This window comes from Fulmarus glacialis, unplaced genomic scaffold (genome assembly GCF_000690835.1).
Source record: "Fulmarus glacialis isolate BGI_N327 unplaced genomic scaffold, ASM69083v1 scaffold21232, whole genome shotgun sequence".
In the NCBI taxonomy this organism is placed as follows: Eukaryota; Metazoa; Chordata; class Aves; order Procellariiformes; family Procellariidae; genus Fulmarus; species Fulmarus glacialis.
The window spans coordinates 60521-71564 of NW_009200052.1; the positions used below are offsets into that span (position 1 = coordinate 60521).

General features: G+C 39.1%; 1 protein-coding gene across 1 annotated transcript in view; it reads right to left on the reverse strand.

Moving 5' to 3' along the window:
- GIGYF2 (GRB10 interacting GYF protein 2) overlaps positions 1-11044 on the reverse strand; it is a 67898-nt gene that overhangs the window by 19976 nt on the left and 36878 nt on the right. Inside the window, exons 7-12 of the mRNA XM_009573462.1 lie at positions 9371-9550; positions 2883-3100; positions 2632-2794; positions 2345-2545; positions 1638-1828; positions 783-942 (exon numbers count right to left, since the gene is read on the reverse strand). Coding sequence (XP_009571757.1) covers positions 783-942; positions 1638-1828; positions 2345-2545; positions 2632-2794; positions 2883-3100; positions 9371-9550 — 1113 coding nt within the window. The remainder of the gene's footprint in view (positions 1-782; positions 943-1637; positions 1829-2344; positions 2546-2631; positions 2795-2882; positions 3101-9370; positions 9551-11044) is intronic.

An 11044-nucleotide genomic window follows, 5' to 3' on the forward strand; every position in this document is an offset into this window, starting at 1 on the left:
GAGGAAGTCATTCACATTAAACAGTGTTAGCAACTACTACTTAGTGAAGTACAGCAAGTAAGGAACTCACTGCTTGATTGCATTTTTAGGAAGCAGCTAAGCAGCTGCTAAAACAGAGCCCTGAGACCTCCAACAGAAAAGTACTTTCTGAAAGCAAAGATGGAAGTATCTATAAAAAAGGCTCATTCCTACTTTCATTGCAAAAAAATTGAGATTTCTTAAGTGAAAACTGCAAGTGTGAAACAGTTGGTATTATATGAACTAATAATGCACTGGCTGCAAGTACAATTTAAATTGAGATTATGTGTGAGCACTGGCTTGTGAAAACTTCTTTTCTCTTTGCTCTAGATTCTAAACAAATTACCCTTCCCTGAATACTCAATGTCTTCGGGCTGAGACTAGAAAACTGATTTCAATGTTTCTCATGGATTCTTCAACAAGCTACTGAATGGTCACATTCTTGTTTTGTTTCCACTATTCTCTGGAAATCTGAGTAACTATTGGCATGAAAAACAGGTTTTAGTCTAACCTCAATTTACAGAAATATGAAGTGATGGCAAACCTTAGCCACGATGAAGTATAATTCTGGACACTAGGCATGCTGAACTGATGGGGGCAGCGATGGGTAGAAGGATCCATTTTCAAAACCTAATTCTAAAGTGGTAAATTCCCTGTGCTGCTTTTGTAGAAACAAGCATCAGTATCTGTTGGTGGCAATTTTGTGATGAACTCTTTAACAGTTCTGTGAAACAAAAGAGGAAGTGTAAAGGGCACAGACCTACCCTGAATTTCTCCTTGTGGATCTTTGTAGTACCACTTCTGCATGGCTTCATGGAACAACGGCATAGAGGAACCCTTTGCTCTGTGCTCTTGAATTTTTGCTGCTAGTCTTTCATCATCAAGGGCATTGTCCTGCAGGTATGCCACCATTTTCTCTGCTTGCTGCAGGAGACATCAAAACCAGCAAGGAATACAAGAGTTAGATGTGTGCCTACAGATTTGAAAATGAGTGCGCCAAATACAAGAAGCTTGTACTACCCAGTGCTCGAGTGTACCAGGAATTACAGGCAACTCAAGGACTGGCGTAACTGCACCACAAACCCTGGGCTCAGTCTACCACCTTCTCAGAATCCTGAATAAGTATGGTTCACCTGCTCAAGTAAAGCTTTAAAACAACTTGCCAAGAAGGTCCCACTCAGTATCATGGTGAAAAACAAAACAGGTATGGGAGCACTAGCATGAAAAATGCTCTACATCCCACCAGTCACTAAACTTTCATGAACACAGTCTGCGCTTCGTTTATGGTTTGTATCTTTGTTGTTTGGTTGGTTTTTTTTTTTAAAAAAAAACATTGGGCATACTGTTTTATGGTTTCTCAAGGCAAATGGTGAGGCTACTTGACAGCAGCCATAAGCACTAGGATCTCTAGCTCTTTAACCCTTATTCAGAAAAATATAACATAGGCTTAAATTATTCTCAAAAAAAATAATGGAGGGAAGAAAAGTAGCTTTCAGTATACATTGTGGAGTGTAAAGTTTCAGCTGCATTTCTGGTTTTATGGGCTTTAAATATTTTTTGGATTCCACATTCCTCCAGTCTCACGATTGTCAACAACAAAGGAATTTGAGAAATTTTACCTGCTCTAGGTGTTTGAGGCCCTCTTCATCATCTGGGTCAGTGGGAATGTTGCCCATGCCTGGAGCAGCTGTGACAGGTGTCTGAACTGGCCGCAGAGCAGGATTTGAATTGGAAACAGGAGGAGAGAGATGAGCAGGAGAAGCTGTGTCTGCAGAAATCTGTGGCAAAGGTTGAGCAACAGAAGCCAAATCTAAAGAAAAATGTTAAAATCAGTTCATTATCTTTAACAAAAATGAAAATTACTTTTAAGAACTTACTGTAGAAAACATTCAACAGCTCGAAGTTAGCACCAAAGCAAGAGTATTTTCAGATCTTCCAGTAGGCATGACTGCACATTGGTACTGTTAACAGCACAAGCACCCAATCTAACTTCAAGGAACAAACAGTTTAGTTCTAACAGTGCAGAACTCGGCACATTTCAGCATATCCCGTTGCCTGGCCACATGCATTTGTCCAGACTGATCTGCTCTACCACAATGAAGCACATCCACAGCTAGCTCATGTTTCTCTAGACTGCGTTGCAATGTGAAGTACCAGCACACTGCAAGCATTTGAGATGGCATATCCAAAAAATCCTGCATTTATAGACCAGTTGGTGAATTCCGGCTTTTCATCACCATAATCCAGTCCTTGCCTCTTAAAAGACACCAAGACTAAACACAGTGAGTAATGGAAACTTACTAAATTTATTTATCAAGTTTATTACCTTCCCCTCTGTTGGACATTTTGGCTGGCGGTGTATTCTCCGTTCGATTCTCTTTATCTTCTGTTTTTTCTGTTCTTTCTGGCACAGACTCTTCCTTCCTTTCAAAAAGGCTCGTCTGCAGCGGGTCTGGAGGCTGGGATTTCGGTGGAGTATCTGACCTGGCAGCCGGTGAAGATGTTTGGACTGCTTCTTCCACTGCTTCTGTAACATTGCATCGTTCTACGTAACTGAATTAACAGAAATTCTACACAACAGCATAGAACAGACGCATGAGAAGGCCCCCTTACCTGCCACTACTCTATCTGTTTTCTCCCCCTCTTTCTTGGTAGTCTTTTCATGATCTTTGGCTTCTTCATTGTGGCTCCCTTCAGAGTCTGATCTTTCTTCCCCTTCCTCCACAGGTCGGAAGTCCATCTCCTGTTCCTCAGGGATTGGCTCCTTCTGCACCTTCTACAAAGTCAACATAATCATCCATAATCCACCCGACATAACAGGACATTTGCTCAAAGTGAACAAAGCACCCAAGACAGCTTTTCACCTTTAAAGACAGAAACGCTCCAGAGGAGTCAAATGTTCCCATTTCTTCTTCTGCATCTTCTAAGCACCACTCAGGGAGACTGTCCCTGTCGTCATCCATGCTGCCACTCCCACATCGTACTCGTCGATAACCCCGTTCATCATCTCGTTCCCGGAAATCAAATTCAAACCTCCGCCGTCGCTCCATGTGTTCTCGCCAGCCTGCAGAACGAGGGCCGTCTAAGGTGGGGGGAAAGTAACTTTACAAGACAGTCCCGGGGGTAGTAGCTTACTCGGAAGGGTGAAGGGGTGGGTGAAGAGATGACAAACAGTGACAGAAATTCAGAAAGCCCCTACAGGGTACAACCCACCTACGAACAGGCATCTTAAAGGACAAGGGAAAGAAAAGGAGTATCTTACCATTAAGCAGGAGACTTTCAAATATTGTCCACTGTATATCCCCACATTATAAATTGTATTATGAGCATTAAAAAAAAAGTCACGTAAGGCTAAGAAAGCTGGGCTATATCATCTAAAACATGCTGGAGCACCAAAATAAGACAAGTGACACTAGATGCTGATTGAATTTACCAGCCATCATTGACTTAAATCTTTTTTGGCATCTTTATATGTATAAGATTTTATATTTTCTTTTAGGCAATCTGCAAAATTCACATCCTAAACAAATCACCCATGCTTTTTTCCTCTTGCTCTCAGAGACACTTCTGTGCATATACACGAAAAATGGACTGACAACTGTTCAAATACCTTTGAAAGGACTGTTAAGTCTCTTGAATGGTAATTTTTTAGCCATGGAATAGCAAAACTTGGAATGATAACAAGAAAAGAGGGAAAACTTTCCAAATTCAAGTATAAATTTTATTTCACTTTTCTTTTTAATCTATTCAGAAGACATCTTCATTTAGCTGAGCTTAAAACCCTTTGACTGCTATAATGCTATTTAAACTATGAAGAACTTGCTGCTAAGGAAAACAAATTAGGAGTGAAAGGATTGTAAACAGCTTTCCATCCAATAGAAGCTATCTTTACCAGAAAGGTGCAAAGCAAAAATGAAAGCAGCTTAGTTTTTAGTGCTTTTAGTGGTGGCTGTGTTCTTTTCTGGAGGAAAAAAAATTCTTTTTCTGGTCTCAGAATTTGTGCAATTAGTGCAGTCTCACTGTTTATCAAATGGCTACCAAAAAAATCACAGTAAAGAAAAGAAACGTTGTCCTCTGTTCCATTTGCTTCATATGAATGAGGAATGTTTCCACATCAACCCTAATACCCTAAGTATTAATATCAACCATGCAAAAATCCACCTTTGTCTCACAAATACAGGAAATGTAAAACAAGCTCCTTCCAGAAACACTATGAACTTTAAGATTCTATTTTATCAAGTAAACACAAAAGGTTAGACTTTAATAAGGCCTTCACTATACTATATGTGCTTATTTGCAAATAATTCCACTGTATAACTTAATCTACGCTTCTAGTTATGCCTTGGAAACAAATAAATAACATTTTTGGTATACAAAACTGTCAAATCAATGTTCTGCTTTAAAGTAGTTCTTAACATCTTAGACCTGTTATCTCAACCTCTTGTTCATCAATTACTTCTCAAAAAAATGTAAGCAAAGACAAAGGCTCACTGAAAATGCACTAATGGAGTAAGTACTCGAGAGAGCTCAAGTACACTTTTGGACACTTTTAAGAGTCAGCTGGACAGGGTGCTGGGCCATCTTGTCTAGACCGTGCTTTTGCCAGGAAACGTTGGATCAGATGATCCTCGAGGTCCCTTCCAGCCTGGTATACTATGATTCTATGAAGTAATAACCATTTCATGCATCCTCTTCAGAAGAGGACACCTACGTCACGCCCCATGCACCTCTGCCCACAGCGCCCTGCCCTCCAATTTAGCACAAACTCGGGAGGTGCAGGTTTCTAAGGGCCTTTTCAAGTGAGTCATACATATGAACACCTCATTAAAATGCTGCTCAATTTTAAGAGAATAAAAACATCTCTGGGAGCAACCAGCAACTAAGCAGGACAACAGTCTACCTGAAAGAAAAGGCCTGACACTGAAATTCCACTGACATGGCACTAGAAGCAGTGTTAAGTTGACTTCCCACCTCCTCATCAGAAATATCAACGCATCAAACCCAGGACTTCCTTTGGAATCGGAAGACTTTTTCCGAGGTTTAAGCATGAGAGGTTGCTGACAACCAGACTGCATTTCTGATTAAAACCATGGGCAGACATCTCCGCAGTACAGCCAGCAATGTCCACGTCAGGTTTCCCATTATGTGGAAAAACAGAGCTATGGCCTGAACCTGGCAATGCCATATCGTACAAACAGATTAATATCTCCGCCTGTTTGCTATCCTGGGGCTCGCAAATAGCCGAGCATCTCTTCTCCAGCTCTCTTTTGTACAGAAGAGGAAAATACGGTATTAAGAACTTTCTATACAGCCCTAAATGGGCCATCTCAAGACCATGCATTGAGAAGAGCCTCGATTATTTTTACACGGTTCACATCCCTACACCAGAAGCACAGGCTCTTCATAGCGGGACCAAAAAACATGGGTTTTGAAGATGAATTCTAAGCATTTTGTTAATTCCAGGTATCTTCAAAGTTCAAATTAAGAACTTAAAGAGATTTTGTTTACCATATGGTCTGCTTGCAAAGATTTAGTCACACAACCTCCTTTTATAGCCCACACATTTTCAGAGCTAGGTGGACAGGCAAAAGAAGAGGTAAGTGGAGCAGACACATGCCCTTGTTTCTTAACAACAACAAAAGTTTATAAAAGCCTAGTTAGAATATAGTGAGCAACTCAGGTGTGAAGTACAGGGCTGCCAATCTTTAAAGCAAGCCAGAAGTAAAGACAAATTTTAAATTCTTACCTGAAGTTTTTTAACCAACAGTTAGGGCACAAACATAGCTTTAAATTCAGACCTGTCATATCATTAGGCACCAGTTATATCAAAATTCCAAGTTAAAATAAATATTTTAAGCTAAATTTATAATTTTAAGCTAAATTTATCCCTTGCAATTTATGGTAACATTATAGGTGAAAGAAAGGACTACTGGCTGCTTCAGGAAATCCAAGTACAGTTTAGTCTCAATTATTAATATCTATTTATCTCTTAAAAATTGTATTTTCTAATTCAGAAAAGAAATTTCCAATGTATACTAAAACAATACTAAATACTAAATTAAACAATACTAAACACTAAACAAAAGACAAAGGAATAGTACACGTTACTTTTTTGGCATATATTGTATATGAACCTAATTTTATTTTGCTCAATTTTAGAGCAAGATTCTCGAATGTACTTTAGCTGCTTCAAGATATTCAAGAAGCACAAAGCACAATACCCAAAAAATAAGAAGTCTACTTGCTTCACAGCAGTTGATTCTGAAAATGGAATAAACCAAGATGAGTTTGAAAAGCCTTTCAAAAAAAAGCAGCAACCAAAAAATCTTTATATGAGATTATAGACTAAGGCCTCTCGAAAATAATTTTCAGGAAAAAGATCTTAATAGAGCTGCTTAAGCGAAGACACAAAATCATATCAGAAAGAAATTTTAGGCAAGAAGAGATGATTCCTATTCCTTAAAGATGACTTGATAACAAAAAACAAAACCAAAACCATCTATACACCATTCACTAGTTTTGAGACCAAAAAAGGTTTATATATGTATCTGATAAAACGGACTTGCTCTGCAAATTTAAAGGCAATCATTGTATGAATGCAAAAACTGGAACAACAGAAAGAAGGGGCTTTTTAGGTAAGCAGTCATTAAATCATTAAAAAAGATGGCTAAAAAAAAATTAAAAAAAAAAAATCAATAGAACTTTGAAGCAGCCAGTGAATTTAAAGCTATGGTCACATTCTTCTAACAGATCGTTAACCCAGCCTAAAGATCCTATTTCACGTCTACAATAGCAGCAGTACCACATTTACCCAGAACAACTAGCAAAACAACTTTTCCATTGTATAAGCCAAGGAAGGATGCCTTCTCACCAGACTTCCAGTCTTAGTGCACAAACAGTAGTAGAAAAAGTAGAAAACCCCATAAACTCTGACTGGAAAAGCCTGGTGATGCAATCTAGACAGTTTTCATGCTGCAAAAACAGACAAGTTTACATCCTTCTGAATTAAGTAGTAGAAGGAAAAAAGCATTAGGCTTGTCTATTTTAAGGAGAAGTCTGACTTGATTTGCTTCTTCACTTTACTACCAATACTCAGAAGATCCCTCACTTCATATGAGGCATAGCCATGTGAGAGGAGAACAGTTTAAACACAGCATGGACACATGACAGATCCCTTCAACCATGTCAAAGGAGTTAACTTTAGCTACAATAAATCACAGCACAGAATCTGGGAAACTATACTTAGGGGCATAAGACTACTTCAGCAGAAGCAGTCCATCCTCTTGATCCTTTGTGCCTATTAAAAAGGCACAAAATGAGCAGATTTAGGTCAGCCATCCTGCAGTAAACACAGCTGAAGGAGCAAGAGGAATTCAAAAGCTGGAAAAACAATGGTCTGTGGGAATCAAAGTATTCTTTGCTTACCAACAGAAGAAGATAAACTCAAGCCTGACAACTGCTTTCTTCTAAACTGTTCTCACCCAAAAGAAAAAAAATCAAGCAGCATGCAATCTAGTAGGGAGTACACAGAGCCAAGTCAAAGGAAGGTCCAGCTAAACAAATGACGACAGTACACTGAAGACGCTTCTCTATTTTTAGCAAGACACATGATTAGTACTATTACCTAACAGCAGAATAAGTACAACGAAGCAGTTTAAGCCATGCCAATTTGAGTTAAACTCATTGTTTAAAGCAAGAATGTGATTAAAACCGTTTTGATGGTCCTGTGGCTACTACTAACAGGAGAATTCAAATACAGCTCTGACCAAAGCTGAGAGACCAGTACAATACAACTGTCAACTCAGTCTATCTCAAAATTAGCAACTTCTCTGCAGATTCATAGAATTCTTAGAAAAGGCTTTTTATTATATCTGGTAAAACTAACTTGTAACTGAAGTTAGTTGTCTACTACAGCAAAAATTCAAATAAGCAGCAGTATTTCCTATGATGGAAGCAAGATGAATTTTCAAAACCTTCCTCAGAACATCTTCCAAAAAAGTTCAAGACATGAATGAACTTCTGAACTTTAAGGTCTATGCTTCCTTTTAAGCTAAAGCATGCAGGCTTGTACTTGCAAAGCACTCCACTCCTGAGTATCATGCTGCATCTGATCATCATGAGGTACAATCATAGCTGGCCTGATGTCATCTGAACTATATAACAAAGCAGCAGTGTCTAATGAACAATCGTGACCAAACACTGAGGAAAAGAAAATGACATTGTTCAAAATTTGCCCCTTAGACTTGCTCTAAATAGAAAACATCTGATAATAAACCTAGCCTTGGGCTCACTGCTAAATTTTAGCACAAGCTAACAGTTGTTTGAGGGCAGAGTAATATGTAGCTGTGGAGAGGGTTAGGAACAGAGGTAATGGTTGCTCACAACGACTATAGTACTGAAAGTCCTTTGGGATGTTGAAAAGGGTGATAGACCCATTGTAAGAGCAAGTATGACTTTTCTTAATTGATGAAGAGAAGTTGTCCACCTCAGCCTCAAAAATGTCCTGTGCTTCCTTTGCTTCCCTATGAAGACCTAGCAGTAGAAGAGCCACAATCTGCCCTTGGTTCCCCAGATGCCTTCTGCAGCCAAAAGATACCCAAAACAAGATCCCACAACAGGTATGACTGGTTAGCAGGATCTTTTCCAGGTAGATGGGGGGGGAAGAGATATATATGTTTCAGCCATGCTACTCAAATACCAAGCTCCGCTTTGTATTTCTCCTGTAACTCCAGCAATGCAATGCTGGAAAGCAAGTGAACCAGACTGACTTTATCAGGGCAGGGAAGGGGAGAGTGATACCAAACAGATGCCTGAAATTTAGCGAGACAAGACATCCTGTAACTAACTAAAAGATGCACAGAGCAACATATTTTGAGATTTTCCAAGGATGCCTCTTGTTGGAAAATTAGAAAGAGGCCAACAACCTGAATGGTTTAGTGTCAGCATCACTCCACAGCCTTAGATATGCTACCTAAAGTGGGTAACTTCTCTCCCCTCAGCATCACAGCCACAGAGAAACAGTACTATTTAAAAAAAAACCCTGATTTTACCAGGCACCTGGAGCACAACACAGACAAGCACACACCTGAAAAATACTGTCGCCTTAATTATGTTAGGGTATTGAAGACATTAAAAAGAAAACAAAAGGCACATAATTTTATGCTAATTGTTTTGTGACCAAGAGCCCCATGTATGCCAAAACAGTATTTAATGACCAAAACCGCGTGAACCTTACCTATTTTTGTCTCAAACTTTATGCCACCTCCCTTTCCTCTGCTTTCCCCATGCTCTGATTCACCCACTGCCCTTTCCCTATAACCATGGCTGCATTTTTCTCCAGATCTCCTCTCACCTGGACTGTGCGGGCGCCACCTCTCACCATCTCTCCGTGACCCAGCCAGTCGCCAGCCTCCATCATCATCTTCCCCATTTTGTTCCTCCCTGAAGATGCGCCAGTTCTCGCTCTCAGAGCGTATAAACTCATGCTTTCTCCCCGTTGTTGCTGTCCCACCTTCTTCAAAGTTTGGTCTCACTGCAAAGAAAACACATGCCAGTGAACATGCATCCTGTCTTCAGGAACCTAGAAATAAAAAGGTTGCAATCTTGCTCCTTTAGAGGCAGAAATGCACCAGAAATGGTGATAGGAACGTAGGAGAGGAATGGAAGTTCATGGAAGGAAACATATAACAGACAGATTTAGAAAATCCCTCCACATCCCCACGTACCTTGGGATGGAAAGACTGGGGGAAAAAAAAACCAGAAGAAAGCAAAGCATACAAGAAATTATGACATGGATAAAGACAGAGGAGGAAAAGACAACAGTTTAAGAGACATAGGGAAGCATAAAAGGAAAGAAGCCAAAGTGTGCAGAGAGAAAGAATAAACTGCTGTATCATGAAAAATCTCATGCTAAAGGAAAATGGGAATACAGTAAACTGTAAACGTTGCACAAATTTTATATAAACCAAACAAATTTGCTACTTCTGTAATAAAAAGAATGAGAGATCTACATATTTGATCCAATATGATGTACAGCGTTCTTGCAATGTTTTAGGAAAGACTGAAAATTAAAGTAGGATTAAGGATTAAACAAGAAAAACACAGTAGTGTAACATTATCCTGTGAATCCATCTTCTGGAGAGCCAATTAATGAGTCAGCATATTAAGAGTTAGAAGCAACAATGCTCAAGTTCAAGGATGAGTCTACCAGAAGTTTAGGAGATAGGATAGTCTTAGTTCCTAATTTACATTATATCATATTTAAAATAAAACATATAAAATCCTCAAGTACCTAATGAACAGCAACGCTGTCACAAAAGGATAATATAAATATTTTTATAGAAAGAATCCACATTATACACCAGTAACTCAGGCTAGACATACATGCTGCTTTCACTGTTGACTCATCCTGACAAGGATACACCACCAAAGTGAGTGGTAGTACTAGCTTCAGGACTTCTGGATTTTGTATTTCTTCAAATATGTTTAGCTGTGTAGCACCAGAATTCTCACAGGAACCATGGTGATGTCACTTCTTCACTGATACTATTAACCAGTGTTAATCTGAAATTGTGTGGTTATCTATAAAAAAAAGTATTCAAGTACTAAAGAAAGGTATACTTAATTTTCCTTCTTAGAGTCTTAAAATCCAAAAATACAAGATGATATTTGGTGAAGATTGTATAGTATGCCTGCTTGCTTAAACAGGAAAAACAAAAGAAAGCACGACTATGCACTAAGATTCCTGGGGTGGAAAGGGACGTTTTTAAGAATTTAGTTTAGGAAGGATAGGAGATTACAATCCCCTTTCTTCACATCATGCAGCTTTTTCAGTCAATGAAAAAAATGGGGAAACAGAGTACCTGAAATTCTATGGCATCTCAAACCTCCGTTTAGAACTCAGAAATTCTTCCCACATAGAGCCATTGCACTCTGGAGACAGGAAACACACACTGTCTGTGGACTTTGCATATATCTTGAAGAAAAACCAACATCCCTTTTCCACTATCTCAAAACACTGAGGGGG